The sequence below is a fragment of the Maniola jurtina genome, chromosome 10, assembly GCF_905333055.1.
Source record: "Maniola jurtina chromosome 10, ilManJurt1.1, whole genome shotgun sequence".
Classification (NCBI taxonomy): Eukaryota; Metazoa; Arthropoda; class Insecta; order Lepidoptera; family Nymphalidae; genus Maniola; species Maniola jurtina.
The window spans coordinates 2,479,383-2,501,377 of record NC_060038.1 but is presented as its reverse complement, the minus strand read 5'-3'; the positions used below and the strand labels follow the sequence as shown (position 1 = coordinate 2,501,377).

Sequence of the window (21,995 nt, the reverse complement as noted above, 5' to 3'; positions counted from 1 at the left end):
CCCTAGTAACCTCGACATTAGTTACTCGTACGACTTAATTTGTTCAAAAAGAACCTTAATCTTGAATCTGAACTTGTTTCACGCGTTAAATTAATGTTTCATAATTAATTATTTTTATCATCCAAGAAGTAAAAACACATCTCAAAAGCCAAAACATATGAGTACGTACTTTCACCAAATTGCGTCTTTAAAGTTTAAACAGTGGGTATTAAAAGTTATGAGGAAATTATTTGTTTATTAATTTACAAAATATTCCACGGTTAAGCAAGGAGCTGGCATTACATGCATAAGGTACCTACTACTCACATGTCTTATCGATCTTATATGATGGCATAATCGATGTGAAAATTTTCCGTCATCAACCAATGCAAAGAACCTACCTCAAAATTTACTTACTCATATTCATATGAAGAAGTAGGTTGGTACTTCTTCATTTGAATAGGTAGGTAAAGACATTTTGAGGTGGGTTCCTTGCTTTGGTTTTTTTATAGTTAAACAAGAGCAATGCATTTTAGAATCGGTAAAAGCCTAATGGTTAAAGACTTCGTCCCCTATTCGGGGGGTCGGGATAGTGATCTCTAATTTTTCGGAGTTAGGCAAAATATATCACTTTGCTTTAACGGTGAAAGAAAACATCGTACGAGGACCCCTAGGTCGATTCTTGAAAACCTGCATCAAATCATTATTGCAATCGCAATTGTTGTGAGTATTCTAATTGCAATAATACATTGTACCCAATAGTCAGTGTCAGCCAATCAAAGGTGATTGCGATCGTCACTCTGTAGCCAGCTGTATCTGTCATTGTACCGTAATCGAGCCCAAACAGGTCCGAGTCTTCATAATGTTCTAAAACCTGCCTGCAGTCTGTCAATCCGCACTTGGCCAGTCCGGTAAACTATGGCCTAAGCCCTCCTCATTCTGAGAGGAGACCCGTGCCCAGTAAAGAGCCAGCTATGGTTTAAGATGAAGATATTATTTTGATCTAATCTACGAAATCGAACGAGCGCACAATTTACATACGATTGAGTATGGTCAGAGGTGAATCCTAGAATTGATTCAGGTCACAAACGACGCATTAATAGCAGTTAGCACTCGCCGAATTTTACGTAATTTTGGTACTGCGCCGCAGCCGCGACGAAACGTAGATACGAATAACGGTCGTAATAATTATACAAAATAATTAATTAGAAGTGATGCAATCTTATCCAACTCATCCCGTGATGTACGTAGTGGTCGATCATATAAAAAATTCATACAATTATTTCGAATCGATACGCTATCAAGGTCTCCAATACCCAATTTCCTTTTCGCCGTAACCGAATAAGGTGAATGTGTCAACTACTTAATTATGCCAAATAAGAGGTGTCGATGTCGTGAGGAATCGAGCAAAACTCGTCGCAAGGTGTTTCGATTCCGTTACTTCGACATAATATAAATACATGCTTTATAAATAAATGGTCATCTCATTGCAATTTTTATTTTTACACAACCATAGAGCCGAATCAAGTAACGGCAACTTCATGGATGCCCGATTTACTGCCCCCATTCGTCATAAACGAATCTCGAATAAATCAATCTTACAACAAAAGGATTAACACAGCAATAAACGGAGAACGCAATCCGTGAACATGCTCCAGTTATCGCACGGAGGATTAACGATTAGTCATAACGAAACTTTCCAATATCGAGGAAATTTCGGTCGACCTATTGACTTGGCCGTAACTGAAGTATGGTATAGACATGAAGGTCACTATCTAATCCTTCCACCGACCCTCCGTGCGGGTGCGGCGCGGCGTGTTCCAAGGTATAACTCGTACGCAGTGGGGTGACGCGGCGTCTGCGGTGTCACTCGCTCAGTCGCCGCGTATCCGTGAACTTGGCCTGGTCCGATCACCCTGGCCCCGAGGCCTTATCAGAGGCGCCGCCCGCGGCCTATAATAGCTGGGCCGGCGTCTCCCTTTGCCTCCAGATTGGACTGTGACTCCGCCAGACATGTTCCGCGCCTTGTGCCTCCTACTAGCTGTGCTCGCGTCGGCCAGCGCCTGCAAGCCCTGCAGTGAGTTCCTCATCTACCCCATTATATTAAGGGTTGGAGTATCTCGCGATACTCGGTGATCGCTTACTCGTATGTGCATGGCAGTGTTTGATGGTTGATGCAAATTGATGTAGAGCAGGTTGTGTAAAAAAAATGTGTTTGTTTACATTGTGTTGGTCCGTTATTAGGTAAGTCGTTAAAATTTTTCTATCTTCGATGGATTTCTTACGACAACTTTATTTTTAAAGTCTTCCCATTATCGAGCGAACTTTTTTTTAACCTTCGAATAATCATTCAAAAAAATCTTACCAATAAGATGATTGTATACCCATCTAAAAAGATTAGGTATACGTGCGTACTTGACTCACATCTACTTAAATACAATATGTTAATGTTTGCTGCTACCCCTTTAAATATGAAGATTTCCACTCGACTTAAACCAACTTACCGTAATACCTTACAGGTTCTTAAACCTTAAAGGTTCTTAGGAGCACAAAGTGACATCGCGTAAATTTTTCAAGTGCAATTTAAGCAGATCTGAAGAAGTCCTCGCATGAGTACTTAATACTTATACCTACTCATTTATTAATTTTTATTCCTATCCCTCTCGATTCAAAACAATTTCGGTTCATGTGGTTATATCATGGTGTTAGCAGTGAAGTAAATCTTGAAGTGCTTTTAGAGAGCTTACTGAGGTGCTGTCGTTGCACAAACAATAAGTGTAAAGCAAGCAATAAATCCCATAGCTTATTACTTCAGAGTTCGTATTATTAAGGCGCGATTACACGTGGTCGTAGTCCGTGTTTGGGTACCCGCGTAGAATACCCAACACGTTTTTCATACTGGCAAACAGACCTACAACGTTTTAACCTGGATTCGGGCAAGTTTGAGCTTCGCTGTGCCGATACTAACATTGCAGAAGGTTGCAGTTTATTTGTCGCAATTCTCGACCTAAAGAAGCCGTCGTACTACGAGTATAGCTGTATTGAACTTGAATTTCATTTTCCGGAACCGAAAATATCTCCAATTCGGAGCATTGTTTCTCACGGATACGTGCAGCCTGCTATAAAATTTTGTATTTGCCAAATTAATTTGAATTTGAACCGAATCGACATTAACCATAATATTATGACTTGTATAAACGCTTGTGTACTGCATCCGATTCAAATCCGAGCCGTCATGCATTCGTCGAAACGGAAGGAGTGTAAAATTGAATATGAAATCGATCCCAGTTTTTTAGATCTGAATCAAATTATTATCCTACGAGCCTAATCCTAAATCCATGATTTGATTTTCTCGGATTAGGATCGGATGCAGTGCGTAAAGAGCCTAAGCATTCGAATAAGCATGCTTCATTCAAAGATTCAGGTCAATGGTAGTAGATTCACTTGACGATTCGAAAGCACTTGTAAAATATTATTGTACTGAAAATCTTTCTATTAATCTGTATAATATTTCTGACGATAAGCGACCTAATGTGATTACGCCACAAAGGGCTGTTTACGCTACAGATTAACAAGACTAAAGGGTTTACATAACAGCATAATAGTAGGTGAGTTGACCCATTTTGACGTTCGTCTTACATACCACTTATCGATGTATTTCCTAACACTTGATAGTGCACTCTTATATCTCTTTTCGTAACTCAGTTTCGTAAATAAACTGAGGAACGTACGTACCTACATACTATTTGATTAGGTACATTATTGAATCCTCACAATCCTCCTGACGGACAGACAGACAGACAACAAAGTGATCTTACAAGGGTTCCGTTTTTCCTTTTGAGGTACGGAACCCTAAAAATAACATAAAAACGTTCCTTATAGCTGTATAAGTAATTATAGCAAATAAATTAAGTTTGATTACTTTCTTTAGTGGGTTACTGGATAAGGATAACAGTTGTTCGTCCCAAACTCCGAAACTTTATCGAGTATAGTGGAACGAGCAAATAAAATAGCCAAAGAGCCAGCTCATGAAATAGTGTTACTTATATATAAATTGAACAAACAACTTATTTGCCTACCTATTTCAAACAAATAAATAGAGTTTGATTTTGAATCTGGAAAATTTCAGGTGTTTGATTAATAATTTAGATAATATTATGTGTGTTGCGTAGATAATATAATATAGACCAGGAAGTAACGAACGTAACCGTCACTTGCCGTGGTGCCGATGCTGAAGACTGGTTGATATTCTTGGAGTACCCCGTGAAGAATTCCATAGGTCTACGCCGATTCCAAGTATTGGTGGCGGTCAGACTAAGTTCTTATCTTTCTTTGCGTTGCCTGATTATGATTTGTGATAGACTAGACCTGCCACAAATCGTGTTCGTTCGTTTCGAATTTTTACCAAGTATTTTGAGACACTGATATTTTTTGCTAAAACAACAACTAAAATTGAAACAGGTGCTGCGAAGTTTACATTTTTTTCTAAATCTTCTCTAGCGAATTTCCGAAAAGCCTTTAAACGCGCCTACCACCTGTAACCCGACAGAATAGCTTGTTTTTAGATTTACTAACAAATACATTTGAATTAATATTTTCAGCTAAAATAATATTATCATTGACTTCTTTTTAATTTTAAAAATCTCTTTAACTTGCCAACCAATCGCGGTTCAGCTGGAAGGTCTAGATTAGGTGCCAGTAGCTTATACAAAATAATTTTACTCAAAAACTTTAAGCTTTTATAAAGCACTTCTTTAAAATTAACTACGAGCTCTCGGCCTAAATGTAATTACTATAATTTACAGCCAACTATAAAATGATTCGTGGATGATTCATTAACATTCGATAAGCTTCCGGTTTAAAATTGCCTAGGCTTTCTGACAGTGATAGCTTAGTGGTTAAATAGTCGAGTCGGTCTCCTACTCAGGGGGTCCGGAGTTCGGTACCTCTATCGTTTCGGAGAAACTCGTAGGTTAAAGACATGTGCGTTTAAAAATTATTTACTAAGGTGAAAGAAAACATCGTGAGGAAATCTGATAAATCTCCATAGATAGTGGGCCGGCGATGGATTGACTTGAGATAATAATGAAGGCTTTCTAGATTGGTATTGACTCATTGACCTCATTATATTTAGAGCCAAAAGCGCCGAATTAAAATAACCTTTTTCGAGGCAATTTCTTAATTTTCATATTATCCAAAACAATAAATTTGATCGAGGACCAATTGCCAATTAAACGTGAAAACTCAAAGTTTCCTTTTAGAAACTTTTTCTCTACTTACCAGAAATTATCGAAGACTAATAAGAAACAAACTACGGAACCCTAGATCGTCAATATTAATCGATGTAACGTAGAGCGCATCTTTATCAGTTTTTATATTTGCATGAATAAGCGCTAAAACTACTTTGGAGGAAATGTTTTCCATATGATTCCAAAAATTTTAATTTTTTTCCATGCGGGCAAAATATTTGGTATTTCTAGGTGATTGGAATTTATTAACCCATACAAACTCCAAGAGGAAAATCCGATTAATTTAAATAAGTAGGTACTTATTACATATCTAATACCTACAACTTTACAACAATAACTTTGGCACTTAGCCTCATAAGTAAATATCCCGACTAGTCAATAGGTCAGAGTCATAATAATTTCCTGTGTTTACTCTCCGCCTGCATCTTCATTTCTCAACACGATCGTAAATCTACGAAAAACTGTCAAATAAAAAGAAATTTCAAAAATTCGAAGATATTATTGCAAGTTTTATCCGCTTTGAATTTGCAAATTTTAGCAATATTTTTGACGTATATGATAAATAGCAAAAGGCCATACTTACTCTTAAGTACCACGAACATTTTCTTCCGGTCATCTGGTTTCAGTGATAAATAATTATATTGCCATCGAATATGTCTTTACGGATATTGTCGTGGTTATATAATTCTATTCTACATAGAAGAGTTAAAGTAGGTATAATAGAAAATTGGTTTTTGTTTGTACGTTTGTAAAAAAAGATCCTCTAAAATACTTTCTCCTTTTAAGAGGTTTAGAGCTAAACGGGAGGGGCATTTAATTTGCTTTTTACGATATGTTATGATGAGTTTTAAATGGTAATTATTTAGGAAATTAGGGCATCGAAGGCATATTCTAATGATTACGGACAATCAATAAGCCCTAAAATTTAAATTGCATTGTATAATTTTGTACGAGCTACATCGATAGCGCTGCCATCATAACCATCCAATACAAAGAGTTTTTAATATTATCAACACAACCCACTAATTAGTTTAAAAGTGAGAGCTATACAAGCTACGTAGGTACTAAGAAAGATGTAGGTCCTTACAGAACCAAATAATTCCAAAAAAGTAGATGCCTAACATTAAAACGTCTTCATTTTCTTTGTCATTAACCTACTTTTGTGCAGTAAAAAGCAACTTCGTTATTTTTGTCTTTGAACATAAAAGACCATAACCTACACAGTAAAATCGTTACTACTGTGTTGTACTAATGTTTAATATTCATATTTCAAAAGCACTTTGTAAAGTTTTCTTTAATAATTTTTCTATTAATTATACTTATTTTACATATTATTCGTAAGTTGTAACTCAAAGTGCTTTACAGCGATAATAATAATCAATTTTGCAGTCCAAGGTTCTCACCCTACAAGTCTCGTCCTACATTGCTTATTCGAATTGAATTCAATATCTTTTCAAGTTACTGATTCTTACACACATTAATCGACATTCACCGATACCGTAAAACTTTAACAAGTTGCAATTCTTGTACGACGCGTCTTTTCGTCCTAAATACTCACGTATAATTTTGAAAAAAAATCGGTCAAGTACGACTCGCACTAAAAAGGTTCCGTACCATCATACAAGAAATAACCTTGTTAATTTCTTAATTTTTATGGCAGCCATTTTGAATTTTTTATTATATCGGCAATAGAAATACACATCAAGTCTCTACCTGTTAGGGAGATACAGCCTTATAGACGGACGAACGGATGGACTAACGGACAGCAGAGGCTTAGTAGTAGGATACCGTTGGCACCCTTCCTGTGCGGAACTCTAAAAAATGATTATCATCCATCGCCCGTTTGCTGGTTCAATGACAATATTTCACTTGGATTCGAATATTGTTCGTTGCAAAATCCAAACAATGTCAAGGGAGATGCATCTTCGTTTTAATAAACGACTTTATGGAAAACTGTGTCATTGTCAGCTACCGCTTATGGCTTTTTATCGAGTGGGTCAAACTGTGGGGTCAAATCTTGTGTGACTCGCAAATAAGATAAAATATAATGCATAAAATTTGAAAAAGGACGCGCCATGTTCGCCACAAGTAGGTATATTTTTTAAACGAAATTATATTTTTATTGCCGTAAAAATCGACGGAGTAAAAGAACTTGTTTAAATATTCCTGAAGAGGACGTAGATATATTATATGCATATATTTTATTATCTTTTTGTTCTTTTCTTCCATCAAAGCCAAGGTGATAGAAATTTCCTGCCTCTCTTATTTTGACTTCTATTTACAAAGTAGGTACCTTGACCTAGAGGCACTTCTCACTGAATTGACTGGGGCATTTAGCTAAAAAATCATTAAGTACTTATAAAAAATATTACACTGTATAAATAACATTTTAATGTAAGTTGTTACGTCCATCTCCGGTAGAATAAAAACAGATGGGCCGCAAAAAGGTTAATAGATAGAAGAAAAATAGATAGACTTTCGGCTTTCGCGAAAGAGGTCGCGACCCACAGCAATGAGGACTACGACGCACAGAGAAGGAGAAATAACAGTATTTCCTTGTTTGCAGCGTGCGGGGTAGCGCGAGGCGCGCGCGTGGTGGGCGGAGGCGCGGTCACGCCGGGCGAGTTCCCCTGGCTCGCGGCGCTGAAGCGGGACGGCAAGCTCATCTGCGGTGCCACCGTCGTCGCCCGGGACCACCTCATCACCGCTACGCATTGTGTTTACGAGTAAGTCTTTCATATTCTACTTGATGATGCCCACAGCTTCGCGTGGATTGGTCAGATCCCTGCAGCATCAGGATTGAGGAGCTGGAATCCAAATTGTTTATGGAACAATGTCGAAAGTTCTTCTATCGATTAAAAAAAATTTTTGCAAATCGGTTCAGAAATCTCGGAGATATCAGTGCATAGGTAGAAAAATACAACTCCTCCATTTTTAAAGTCGGTTAAAAAAGCCTATGTTACTCCTTGGTTAATCCTCTACTTGTCTGTGAAAGTCCCGTCAAAATAGGCTCAGCCATTCGTAAAACCAACCATCTTGTAGTCAAAATAGCATAATTCAAATACTTACTTACCTATGCTAGTTACCTATATCGAAAGTCGAAACTACTATGACAAGTACATAATAAACACGCAACATGAACAAACGTTTATAAGAATTTGGGTCAACACGTGGGATTTTGACCCAAATACTTTCACGGGTCAAAACCAAATTGCCAATAATATAAAAGACCATTGAAAATTCAAAGAGTATCTTTTTATTCCTGGGACAAAATAACGCTGCCATTACCTCATTTATAAAGCAACGGCGTATAAGGCTGCTTTTTCACAGGATGGGTTGCGAACTGAAAAAGCTACTAACTAAAATCCAACAATCGAAGTGAAAATAACGGCCCATAATGAGAAATCCTAATGAGTCAATCTCAAATCAGGCTGATTTATTTAAATTAAGAAAATATGTCGTTATAATGAGGATTACTATTAAGACATATTTTATAAAGAATTTTGGTCGGAAAGGTCTAAGAGGCTGCGTGGAAAAAAGGTAGCATGTGCATTTTGTAAGATGACTGAGTTGGGAAGTAGATATCAGGAATGCTCGCTATATCACACGACTCCGGTGGAAACGCAGCCTTATCCACAGCTGCATTTTAACGGCACACGGTACAATAATTTAAATAATATGACACAAGTGATTTATCAATGTATTCGCTTAAATCGTCATCATTAAACATTATGCGCGTTTTCAATAAAGATGTTATTTAATGGTTGAAATTTAAATTAACGTCGCATTTTAATATACTTAATGATTTCTTCTTGAGAAAATCCTCATTCAAAAAACAGCATTTTATTTCAAAAAAAAAATCAAAAAATTCAAAAATTTTTTATTCAATTAGACTTTTACAAGTTCTTTTGAATCGTCAAAAGCATTTTCGTTCGGAATGCCTTTCCTACCGAGAAGAACCAGCAAGAAACTCGGCGGTTGCTCTTTTCAAAGATTTGATATACAATATTATAATATTCTCTACGTTATCTGCTTTACAACCACCAACAGTAAGTCATACGTAGATTAAAAAATTAAAACACGACTGCCCTGCTAAAAAGTAAAAAAATCACATTTGAAATTAACACAATATTATATACTTAGGTACCTTACTTCAAAGTTATACCTAAAAAAGTTTATAGCCAGTGTCACTCAGGATGTCGTAATGATTCTGACGATACCCCATACATTCAAATCTGTTTAAATGCATTTAGAAGGTATAGTGGAGTAAAGAAACCCACATAAATAAATACATTCATATAGTACATACATGAGACAACATTCCACTCCTTTTCTTGGGTAGTCGTGTAAAAAACGCAGAAGTTCAAAGTTCAATGCGTATTTCATAAATCGTCTAAGCATAGTAGGAATATAAAGAACAGCATTTTTGCCTTCTAGGCATCCGAAAAGTCAACAATGCTGTGTAAAATTAGTAGAGATACAAGCTCAGATGAGAGCCTCTTTCAGATTTATTTTAGAAAATATTAAAATCTCGTTTTATGCCATACCATACATATTTTTGATTAAAGTAGGTACCTATTTAATGGGTATTCATTATTGATCTAAGGCGAAAATCTCATTACGCTCGATTACTTTAAAAAAATATTGACGTTACAGCAATTTGGAGGTTTGCAAACAAAAACAATGGCATACTTGGGTGAACTGCCAACATGACACCGATACCTAGACGAAAGTGAATAAGTAGGTAATTGCTGTTGACTGTACAAATAACAATAACGAATGAATTAAAAAAACCGGCCAAGTGCGAGTCAGACTCGCGCACTAAGGGTTCCGTACTCGGGTATTTTTTCCAACATTCTGCACGATAACTCAAAAACTATTATACATAAAAATAAATAAAAATCTGTTTTAAAATGTACAGGTAAAGCCCCCATGATGTATATATACCATCAGGTATGATACCCCACTTGGTATAGTTATCTTACTTTGAAAATTGAAACACATTTTAACTTTTTTTTAATAATATAACCACAAATTCGCGGTTTTCAGACTTATTCCTTTACTTGTGCTATAAGACCTACCTACCTGCCAAATTTCATAATTCTAGGTCAACGGGAAGTACCCTATAAGTTTTTTGACAGACACGACGGATGGACAGACGGACAGACAGACAGACAGACGGACAGACAACAAAGTGATCCTGTAAGGGTTCCGTTTTTCCTTTTGAGGTACGGAACCCTAAAAACGGTGATAGCCTAGTGGTAAAGACGTCGGCTTCCTATTCGGGACCTTGGGGGTTCAAACCCGGGCACATACCTCTAACTTTTCGGAGTTGCATCTGTTTTAACGATAAAGGAAAGCATCGTTAAGAAACCTGCATACCTGAGAGTTCTCCATAATGTTCTCGAAGGTATATGAAGTCTTTCAATTTGCACTGACCAGCGCGGTGGACTATAGCCTAAAAACCTTTCTCATTCGGACAGGAGATCCGTGCCCAGTAGTTGGCTGGCGATGGGTTGATACAAATTAGTAAACGTAATGGTTATGGGTTGGAATGGGTGGTGGTAAATACCCCCTAAAATCAATGATAAACACACCCAGAACTATAAATTCCTTTGTTTTTGTAATAAATGTCGGCAACTACGGCCTAAACGCGAGTTAATTTATTTAACGCTTCTACAGAAATATTAAAACCCCACGCGTTTACCAAATATGGTCACATATTTGCCCCACTAACCGTATATCTTTAAAAAAGTGCAATATGACATTATTACCATAACCTCTAGAGACTGGAAAATAAATTTCAAAACATTTTTTACACACTTTCTTATCCACCTTCTAGGTACTTTACTTATTTCCGATTTCAAAAATGGACCGATAAAATTGTTACTTATTTTACTTATATTTTTATTTAAGTTGAAAAGGAAATTTAAAAATAAGTAAGTACCTACAGATCAAACTATAGCTAGGTACGAGTATAGTTTTCACAGATAGAAGTTACCTATATAAGATAGAAAAGGCTTGCGTTAGAAAGAGTAAATAAGTCATCAATATGAAATTAGTGTTAGACTGCATCGTGATTCGTGACCTTAGACCAGCAGGTAAGATCGCAGTCAAGGGCTAACTTGTCATCGAAGACACAGCTTTTTAATTAACCTGTTAATAATTATGATAGATGCTGGTATGTACTCGTAGTTATTTAATAGAAAGGCAAACAAATCGATTTAAAAATTAAAACTGCATATTAGTACTGCTGGCTGTGGTAGTCGGGTAAGTCACAGAATAATGTAATACGGTCAATTTAGTTTTTTTTTTTCAAACTAAGTTCATACTAAAAATGAATTTTCGTCACGCGAGCTTTCTTCCTTCGATGTAAGTAGCCTCGATGCAACAAAAAAAAAATTGGTTGTCTGTAAAGTCGGTATTTACTGACGATAGTTGAACGTGACAACAAAGGCCGATTGTGCTTCTTTGTCGCTCGTTCCGCGCTCTCGCTTGCACTTCAAGCCTTACATGGAACGCCTCAGAGCGAGGTAACGCCGCATGAGTCATGTTTTTTCGTGCGTTCAGCCGGCTCTATCGAATTGTAAGACGTTGTCACGTCAAAAATCGCGTGTAGATGTAGGTACTTATAGTTTTTCACAAACTCAAAATATTAGAATAAAATTTTTCTTGAAACTGCCTTCTCTAAATTACTGCCACCTTGATATTGCACAGTAATCGGTATAAGATAATATCATCTCAGGTGCAGAGGCAGCTAATTCAGTTTATCCACCCTAGAATAGCCACTCTAGGGTGTATACTCGGAGTCTTGTGTTCATCTTTCACCCTGGACGGGATGGATTAAACGACTTTGAACCTACCTTTTTTTTTAGGCCGAAGGGGATAGACGAACACACGTTTCCGAGTATACACCCTAGGGTGAGTGTTTTAGTGTGATTAAGCGGATTAAGCCGAGGGGTTCGAATAACCGCACTAATCGACAAGATACTTTTCAATTTCTGGGATAAGTTCTAACTAACTTTAGACTTTCTCTCTTAATTCGAAAAAATATTTTAAAGTAGGTACCTTCTTAATTAAAGCAATGCGATATCTGAATCCAAATATTTAATTTTTATTGACAGGTAAAAAATAATTTTATATTTTAGTTATCTTGCCTATAAAGATTAAAAGGGTGTGAGGCATAACTTCACTGTTAATGGCATCATTTAATTATATTTGCCGTCGATGCATAAAATATTATACAAGCCAAATTACTTTGATTATGTGCCGTATTATTTTTGTGAATTCGCTGTAACGTGCTGTAACCTACTTTTGAGAAAGCATGTCGATTGTCGGTAATGGTACTCATAAAGAGATGTAAGGTTGTAATTAGGGTGTTTAAATTGAATGCGTCGGCACAATTGCTATGGTACGTTAATAAATATAATTAATATTAATTCCTCATTTAAATTCGAGAAGAAAGGTTATGCTGAGTCAGTAAATAAGTATAGATAATTCGGTCAAGAATTTCATGAGGGCAATTGTTATTATGTAGGTACGCACAACTGTAAAGCTTTGTTTCAATTCACACTAGGTAGTTCGGGATTCCTGTTATCTTTTTACTGCTAAGATAAACTTATGAACTTTGAGACATAGAGATAGGTAGTTGTATCCTCAATAACTCAACGGTTAGCGGTCAGACTTAGTCCGGTGAGTCAAGTTGTAGATTCAAATCCCACTGGTGTATTTATTGTCCTAAATACTTAATGCATGTCAGCTGCATTCTGTAGATGTATGTCTGTCTTCAAAATGCTAGGTAGAACTGGCAACAAAGTTTCTTAGGAAAATAATATCTAGTCCTAGTGATACTCTTAGCAAGATTGTGACTATTGATTGAACACTTAAAAAAATAGGTAGGTACCTACCTACTCAATGAATATAAATAAAAGCTTTCTCTGAATTTTATATTTGTGATAATTGCAAGTTTAAGAAATATTACTCATTCGATGAAAAATATCGAACATTTTACGTAATAAATGGACTTTCAAAACAGCCCTTTGGCCTACTTGTCGGAGACATGACCTCTGGCACCCAGGGCCCTTTCCAGTTGTGAAACTGAGTGCTGACCTCGAGGAACGTATGCATACAAAACATTTGTCTTACATTGTTGTCTCATTTTGTGTGAAGATGTATTGTCTTAATATCTGAAACCTCTCATAAGTGTGTTTTGTAACAACCACAAAGAGAAGCCTCTTAAAATGTTATGGAAATTAATATTGAGTAAACAAATAGACAAAGTAATATTGCAAAATTAAATACGAGGACATAAACTTAAAGACTACATAATAAAGAGCATAGCTTAGTTTAGTAAAATACAAAATCAAAACTTTGAATAGTTGAAACTTATCTACTAAGTAAATCCTGAAGCTCTAGATTGAAAGTGTGTCAAAACCAAAACCAATTCAATTGTCAATTAAATTGCTAACTAAATCTTGAAACTAGAAAAAAATACTAGAAGCAATTCAAAACTATAACGGATTTTTGAAAATCCTCATAAGTATCTCCTACTATTTTACATCTGGTAATTTTAGAGAAAGAAAATATTTATAATCGAAATAAAACTATGGAAAGCGTAGTTCAAGGAAAAAATTGTCCTTGATTGATAAACTTCGTTCCATGACCGTGGCCATCACTACATTTAAGATAAGTGATACCTAATGATAACAGAATCAATTTAAAATTAAAATAACAAAACAGACTTACCTACCTAATTATTATACAGCCTCAATAAATATGGACCCAATTCTCAAAAAGACAAGAAAATTAAAAAAAACGTGGCTGTTTATTAAACTTTTTCAGAAGCTTTTACGTAAAATCACCCAAAATCTTATTCGGGGGCAAAGAAACTTACCTATCTGGTACTTACCTATCTAAACTTATACAGGATGTTTGGTGATTAGTATATAAAGACGACACGAACCCGTGCTACTTTGATCTGATAAATACAATGCTGAAGTATAATGACGAAATAAAATTATAAAAATTTCCATACAAAATTTAAAAAAAAAATTATGTCAAAGTTTTCATGACCCTAACGTGCCCTAACTCACTGAGATCGTTGGCCATCTTTAGATAGGCTAATGCCAACGATCTTAGTGAGTTAGGCCATGAAAACTTGGACATTAAAAAAAATTAAAATTTTATAATTTTATTTCGTCATTTTACTTCAACATTGTATTTATCAGATCAAAGTAGCATGGGGATGTGTCGTCATTATACTATACTAATTACCAAACACCCTGTATATCATTACGTATTTTGAATTTGTCTGTTTTACCTCGCCTAATGTTGGGGTATGTAGTGGCAAGGTCACACCTACCGAATTAGGTCTAGGTCGGTCGAGTTGGATGTGCCGACGCACCTATTCGTCGTTTCGTCACGGCATACAATAATTTTGTCTCGCTCGCTGTAGCGTGCTTTGACTTCATAATAATACTGACTTTTAAGTATAAACTCAGAGGAGTTAAAATATGATATGCATGAAGAAACACGTATATATTTTTCTTCTTGTTTCAAGTAATAACTTTGCCATTTATTAAATAAATAGAGGATGCCCGCGGCTTCACCCGCGTGGATTTCGGTTTTTTTGAAATCCCGTAGGAACTCTTTAATTTTCCGGGATAAAAAGTAGCCTATGTCCTTCCCCGGGATGTATCCTAAGTCTGTACCAATTTCATTAAAATCGGTTCAGCGGTTGGGCCGTGAAAACGTAGCAGAGAGACAGACAGACAGACACACTTTCGCATTTATAATATTAATATGGATTTATGCAAATAGAGTCGTAGGTACACCATTAATACTTTTATGAGTTAACATACAAGTATTTACCAATAGTATTTGAAATACAAAGTAGACCTATCCAAAGATTAGTTTGCTAATCTGGACAGTCCTTGAATAAGTATATAACATTAATGTCTTAATAAAGACCTTTGTCTATAAAGAACTCCATGGATGATTTGCTTTGTATTTACCCTTGTCTTAATTTTGTTTTTAATATCATGATTCATGGTTATAAAGGATTAGAAAACTATTAAATTTTATAAGCAACGTAATTTATTATTGCATAACTTCATTGAATCTGGTCTACTTAGGTGGGTATTATTAGGCGGGAGATACGACAAACTGTCATATCAGTAGATTAGTCTAAGATTAGTGTTGTTTCTTAGATGCTAGGGTTTCTCCCAAGGCAGAATATTAAGTACATTGATAGTTTTCCTCATTACGTTTTACTTTCACATTGGTAATTAATTATTATCTTAATTGTGTAACAGACAGCTGCTGATAAAACATGTAATTTGCTTGACATTCGTATCTCTATTTTAGTCAAAATTCGGCCATTAATCACGGATGCGTCACGCGTTATTGCCTCAAAGAACCGGTGTTTAATAAAAACAAAGTCAACGAATCTTTAACGCGTAGTAAAGTGACCGTGTTTTTTTTTAGAAAATTTAGAATAGCGAAAGTTAAGTATTAGCTCGGTGCACTCGGGGTTATTAGAAATCAAACCAAAGAAAAATATTTTTTCTCCAAAAGTAAAATAAAATTAGACTGATTCTTAGATATTGCAATTCAGAAAATAGAACTAAGCAATAACACTATTATTTATTAGATATTTGTCAGATGTAGCTTTTTTCACCTAAATTCGCTATAGCAGATTAAATTATAAATAGATTTGGAATCATTTTAAGATCAGACGAAAGCCTTTCGCTAAGCTTAGGCAAGCTTAGGCATTTCGTATTACACGGATTAAAAATTTACCGATATGACCCTATAGATGTGGGCTAGGCTCTTAGAGATCATACTAAGATACAGTCAAATAATAAAATTTGGTATGTTTATGATATTATATCTAAGGTAGGTATTCCATTTCCTCTTCAACCATGGCCACAGCTTATACTAGGTATAGAGTGGCACTTGTTAAAATATACCTACAACCTTTTAGATTGCATTGATTTCAGCGTGCTACAAAATTGTTAGCTTCGAGGCTCTGTTTTATAAATCCTTGTTGGTAGACGCAAATTTTTACTCGACTGCGGCGACGCCCAACAGGAGAGGCTAAGTGTTTGGCTTGTATGTATGTATGTTCGTGCCTATGTCTACTCGTAACTCTTTAACGACTCAACCGATTTTGAAAAATGATACGTCATTAGATTCGTTTTGATGGCGCAAGGTCACTGGGTGCCTAAGTACATAAAATTCTTAAAGAATCTAAATGGCGGATTTTATGCGCTTGAATGAAAATTGCGCGAGCTGTTACAAGATGGAGTGCAAACCACAACTTTGAAACTTTTTAAACTAATTTATTGATGACTACCTGATGCCCGCGACTTCGTTTGCGTGGATGTAGGTTTTTTAAAAATCCCGAGGAAACTCTTTGATTTCCACGATAAACAGTAGCCTATGTGCTAATCTACGGTATAATCTATCTCCATTCTTTTCAGCCCAATCCGTCCAGTAGTTTTTGCGTGAAGGAGTAACAAACATACACACACTCATGCACACAAACTTTCGCCTTTATAATATTAGTGTGAAGTGTGATGTGAGGCTACTAAGTGTTTTGTTTTTTTTCCGCAGGGTGGAAGCATCTCGTCTAACGGTGCTGGTGGGAGAATTCGACGTAAACAAATCAAGATCAGAGGGTTTCCCTGTGTCCCATGTATTCCAACACCCGGACTTCAACCGCTATACGTATGACAACGACATCGCTGTGCTAAGATTAGCTGAGCCTTTGCCTGATAATCTGTTCAGACCAGCGTGTTTACCAGGTCAGTGAGATTAAACTTAATTAAATCAATCAAAACTTGTTTTGGTTGGATTTTCGTCTTTCATCATTTTGTGATATAAATGACAACTATTATCCTATTGCAATCATCGGAGTTATTGATTTAGCCTGAATTTAGGATACATAATTTTATTTACATATATAATTACGTTAATAGGTACCTAACTGCGTTAGCAAAATACGTGGAGGCTATTGAATAGAATAGAAATACTTTTTATTCAAACAAACTTTCTCAAGTACTTTTGAATCGTTAAAAGTCTCTACTACTGGTTTGGAATACCTTTTAAGAAGAACCAGCAAGAAACTCGGCGACTACTCTTTCAAAGATTCGATATACAATGCTACATATGCCACATATAAAAATAATTGCAGATTTGTATTAAGTATTGGCATTATTGTCTCAACTTTTTAGATACTTTTAACATGTTTTTTTTACTAATTAGAGTGAGTAATAAATCTAGCCATAGGTACAAAGGTCTATAGTAAGTATTTGAGTTGCTGATTTACTAGCTAAATCAATTTAATGAACTAAGTGGTATCAGAAATATCTAGATATTATACTAAACTGCCCAGTGCTGCTCACTATATAATTCTTTCCCACGTTTGCCACGACTTTCTTAATATTTGAGATCATAGGATACTCGTATAATAATGCCTTGGTTACATCAATGCTTTTATTTCTAGACGATGACGATAAACTAGCAGGTGCTGATGCTATTGTCTCTGGATGGGGCAGTACCATTGAAAAGGGACCCCCTTCTAATGTTCCGATGAAAGTAAGTCTACCTATGATTGTACTTCATTACGTGTCAGGACACAATGCCGGCTCAGATTTATAGTTCGGGATTTTATAGAACTTAAATGAAGATCGGTTGAGTTCGAACAAATTGGTAAGTAAATAGGTAAGTAAGGCGATATAACTTTGGCGTAGGTGGGTAAGATGTAAAAGCTAATGTTGAACTAGGAATTGAGGCTACAATATTTCTAAAGTCTTCCGAATCACCATTCTAGCGCTTATATTATGTTACTTTTAATTAAACTTATTATTTTATTATCGAGTTCGCGCTAAACCGTACCGGGATTTTCTCGAACCATCTAATATTCTCTAAAAAGTTTGTATCAATCCAAGAACGGTTCTGGTTCTTTATACAAACCCAGAGACTTACTTAAATGATAAGGTTAGATGATACATGTCCGGGCGCAAATGGCCATATTCACACGTGGTCGGTCTGCCGAACTCTGGCGTAATGGAAATTCGCCGCAATCCCGGCCATATTTGCCTAGTAACCCTTCTCTCAAAAAATAACTTACCTATTTATGAAAATAATGCTTTTACAGGCACAAGTACAAATCTGGTCGCAAGAAGAGTGCACCGGCGCAGGTTATGGGCGCAGAAAGGTGACGCCGCGGATGATTTGCGCAAACGCTCCAGAACGAGATTCCTGCACGGGTGACTCTGGTGGCCCGTTGCTGATGGCTCAGCCTCATTTCACTATTGTCGGTAAGTATAAAATATTATACTATATTCTGATCACACGAAGAGTGCACTGGTTCAGGTTATGGGCGCAGGAAGGTGACGCTGCGCATGATCTATGCAAATGCTCTGGAACGCGATTCTTAGACAGGGCCCGTTGCTGATAGCCCAGTCTGATTTCACTGCTGTGAAAGATCTCATAAATCTGCCACTTTCATCCAAAGAAATAATAGCAGCAACATGCAACAAGAAAAAGTAAAACGCATCCTTACTGATTTGTCTGGTGTGGGTATTTCATCTTAGCTAAATTTTTTTTTTATGAAAACATTTTAACAATGTAACTTATGAACATCTCCTGGGAAGTAGGCACCATGAATTCATTGTGGGTGTTTATTGTAGATCCTGAAGCTCTAATGAGATTAATTGGTATTTTTCCTGCAGGAATCGTATCCTGGGGCCGAGGCTGCGCCAGACAAGGCTACCCGGGCGTGTACGCGCGCGTCGCCCGCTTCATGCCGTGGCTCAAAGTTGCGCTTCGACACGCCTGCACCTGCCTCCCACCTTCAGCGTACTAACAGTAATAGAGGCTAATGTAGAGGCTACAATACATCAATCTAGTTTCCTTAACTGACATAAAAGGGAAACAAATCGTATGATACCTACGTGGAGAAACGCATAAACAACTCGCGAGTTTTAGACTTGTTTTAAAAGGGAGTCGTTAACAACTTTTAATAAGGAACCGTGTCAGAATTCGTGAAAATATATTCACCTATACTTAATGCCATTGTCTTCCAGACTTGGATGAATTAAACAATCATCCAAGCTTTCTTCCAAGCATTTTTTTTGTAATTTGCGGTTTGATCCCTCAGTAAAAGTTGTTTGTAACAAACGTATTGAGTAACTAAGTACCTACATGACTTCCTTTCGAGTTAGAAGCCTCTTCTCGATTGACCTTGGAAAATGACTGGTCATGTACCTACTCAGTGAGTTAAAAATTGTATAGGCGTATTACTTTATAGAGATAAGATATAACGGAATCTACATTCGGAACCAACGTTTGACTATAAAGATGGCCTTCCGTGCATCTAGACGCGCGCGACGGTCGCGTCGGGACTCGCGGCTTTCGCGGACGCGACACTAATAAACATACCTAATGAAATGGTATGCCATTGGTCGCACGCATCTGACACAGCATACGTCCGCTCGGAAGCTGCATACATTTTTATAAGTAGTTTTTAGTAATATCGCGTCAGCCGCGACGTGATCTCAGCGCGCGTCTAATGGCTTCGATCCCAAAATCCCCCACACACGGAACTCTACCTTAAAGCAGACTGAAGACTGTGACTGATGATTTTAGAACCAAAGTAAGGTTGTTGAGTTGCACAGCACAAACAATCTGTAGAGGCCTAGGAAGTCTATTGTGTTGCAACTCGCAACGCAGTCTGATGACGTATATTTGCCGCCTTATATCGCATCGCGACAATGTGCATGCACCTTTAAATTTACCGTTTTTATATTATTTTGCAATGTGCACTAATTTATTGTAACGAGATCTGTTTAGTACAATACGCAATCATACGCCTCGTGTTCAGAATTCAGATTGAACTACTTATTTTGCGTGCACTTCATTTGCAAAGGTTTTTGAAAATATGTACCTTCTAAAACAGTGTACTTAGAATACAGGATATAAATGTGTAGTATAAGATAGCATATAGAGACTATAATATAGCAGGTACACTAAGTACTTATCATCAGCTTTAATAGGACCAGTAGATGTAGGTACTATACCTACAAAACCAATATTAAGTACATAATAATTCCCGTTCCTATCCCTTTTCTAAATGCAAATAACTTACAAGAACATGGCTAAGTACTATTTCACCCATGTTTTTCATTATAAATTATTCGCCTTTTTTCCATTGGCGAAATGCAAGAACATTCTATATAATTAAAAGGTTTTGTATCTAAAGTACCGCTTGACTGAAAGGGCTTGTGGGGTAAAGTGCGGATTGCGGCATTGATTTCCTTGATTTTTACATGAACTGACCCGCAACACGAACCCTACTCTCACAAGCCGTCTCAGTGAAACGGTTAACTTTTTATACCTATACATAGATTTTGAAGTTGAAGTAATATTGCCATTCTAACTTGGATTAATTCATCCAAGCATCCTAACCAAAGTACTTATTAATGAAGGTGTGTAATGTGTGTAGTTTTATTAAATGTGTACATAACAGTATTGAGATAGAATGTAGGTAATTGTAATTTTCGTTTATGCTTAATTTTATTTTACCGTTAACAGGGCTCTCTCCGTCACTCGTTTCATACAATCGTAGTTCCAATTTCATTTGAATATTAAGCAACCAAAGTCCATGAAATTTTGCAGACATATTCTAGAAACTAATATCTGTGTCTATGGTGTTTTAGATTTTTCTAAAAATATGTAGTTTTAAAATTACAGGGGCTCAAAGATTTGTATGAAAATTTTTAAGACCGCGTAACTTTGAAACCGAATATTTTAACAGAAATCTGGAAAACCACAGACATAGATATTAGTTTCTAGAATATGTCTGCAAAATTTTATGGACTTTGGTTGCTTAATATTGAAATAAAATTGGAACTACGATTGTATGAAACGAGTGACGGAGAGAGCCCTCTTAAAATTATGGCTGTGACTTAGAGTTAACTAATACGTATTATATTTTGTAAACTTGAATAAGATTATTAATAAATATGTTTACTTACTTTATTTATTTGGACCTGTTTTCACAATTTTTTACCGTAAATTATTTTGTTACCATTACTTTATCTTACATTGTTGTTCCTTCAAAAACAAATTATTGTTGTTGATGTATTTTTTTTGTGTATTGTACCTAATAAACGGTAAATTATTATGTTTTGTTTTTTCCCCCTTTCCTGAAATTCTCCCTTCAATATGCTCATAATACGATAATATATTATGTATTAACTAGAGGATGCCCGCGACTTCTCCGCATGGATTTAGGTTTTAAAAGATCCTGTGGGAACTGTTTGATTTTCCGGGATAAAAAGTTGGTCAATAACAGGGACGCAAGCTACCTCGGTACCAAATTTCATATAAATCGGTTCAGCGGATGGGTTTTTAAGAATCCCGTGGGAACTCTTTGGTTTTTCGGGATGAAAAGTAGCCTATGTCCGTACCCGGGAAATAAGCTAACCCTGTACCAACTTTCGTCAGAATCGGTTAAACTGTTGAGCCGTGAAAAGGTAGCAGATAGACAGACACACTTTCGCATTTATAATATTATATATATACATAATAGTATGGACTATACGAGCAAATTAACAACAATTCAGCAAAAAGCTTCGACTTTGCAATAATTAGGTATTGTGCATTGTGAGATCTACAATATTATGTAGGTATGAGGATGCTCCGGTGTCGGAGCGAAACGTACGTCGTGTGTTTTTTGTGGGATTGGAGGATCGTTGC

At 36.3% G+C, this 21,995-nt stretch overlaps 1 protein-coding gene across 1 annotated transcript; it reads left to right on the top strand.

Moving 5' to 3' along the window:
• The first annotated feature begins 1,867 nt into the window (after nt 1–1,867).
• On the top strand, nt 1,868–20,819 carry LOC123869211 (transmembrane protease serine 9-like). Its single transcript, XM_045912030.1, has 6 exons — nt 1,868–2,056; nt 7,795–7,954; nt 16,845–17,035; nt 17,737–17,828; nt 18,391–18,553; nt 18,968–20,819. The coding sequence occupies exons 1-6, from the start codon at nt 1,993–1,995 to the stop codon at nt 19,099–19,101; spliced, it is 804 nt and encodes a 267-aa protein (XP_045767986.1). The 5' UTR covers nt 1,868–1,992; the 3' UTR covers nt 19,102–20,819.
• Nucleotides 20,820–21,995: the final 1,176 nt, after the last annotated feature.

Bases quoted from the DNA above. Each gene is read 5' to 3' on its own strand.
- LOC123869211 (XM_045912030.1), top strand. From the start codon at position 1,993: ATGTTCCGCGCCTTGTGCCTCCTACTAGCTGTGCTCGCGTCGGCCAGC. The intron at 17,036-17,736 runs GTCAGTGAGATT...TTTTATTTCTAG, and splicing joins CAGACCAGCGTGTTTACCAG to ACGATGACGATAAACTAGCA. The intron at 18,554-18,967 runs GTAAGTATAAAA...TTTTTCCTGCAG, and splicing joins GCCTCATTTCACTATTGTCG to GAATCGTATCCTGGGGCCGA.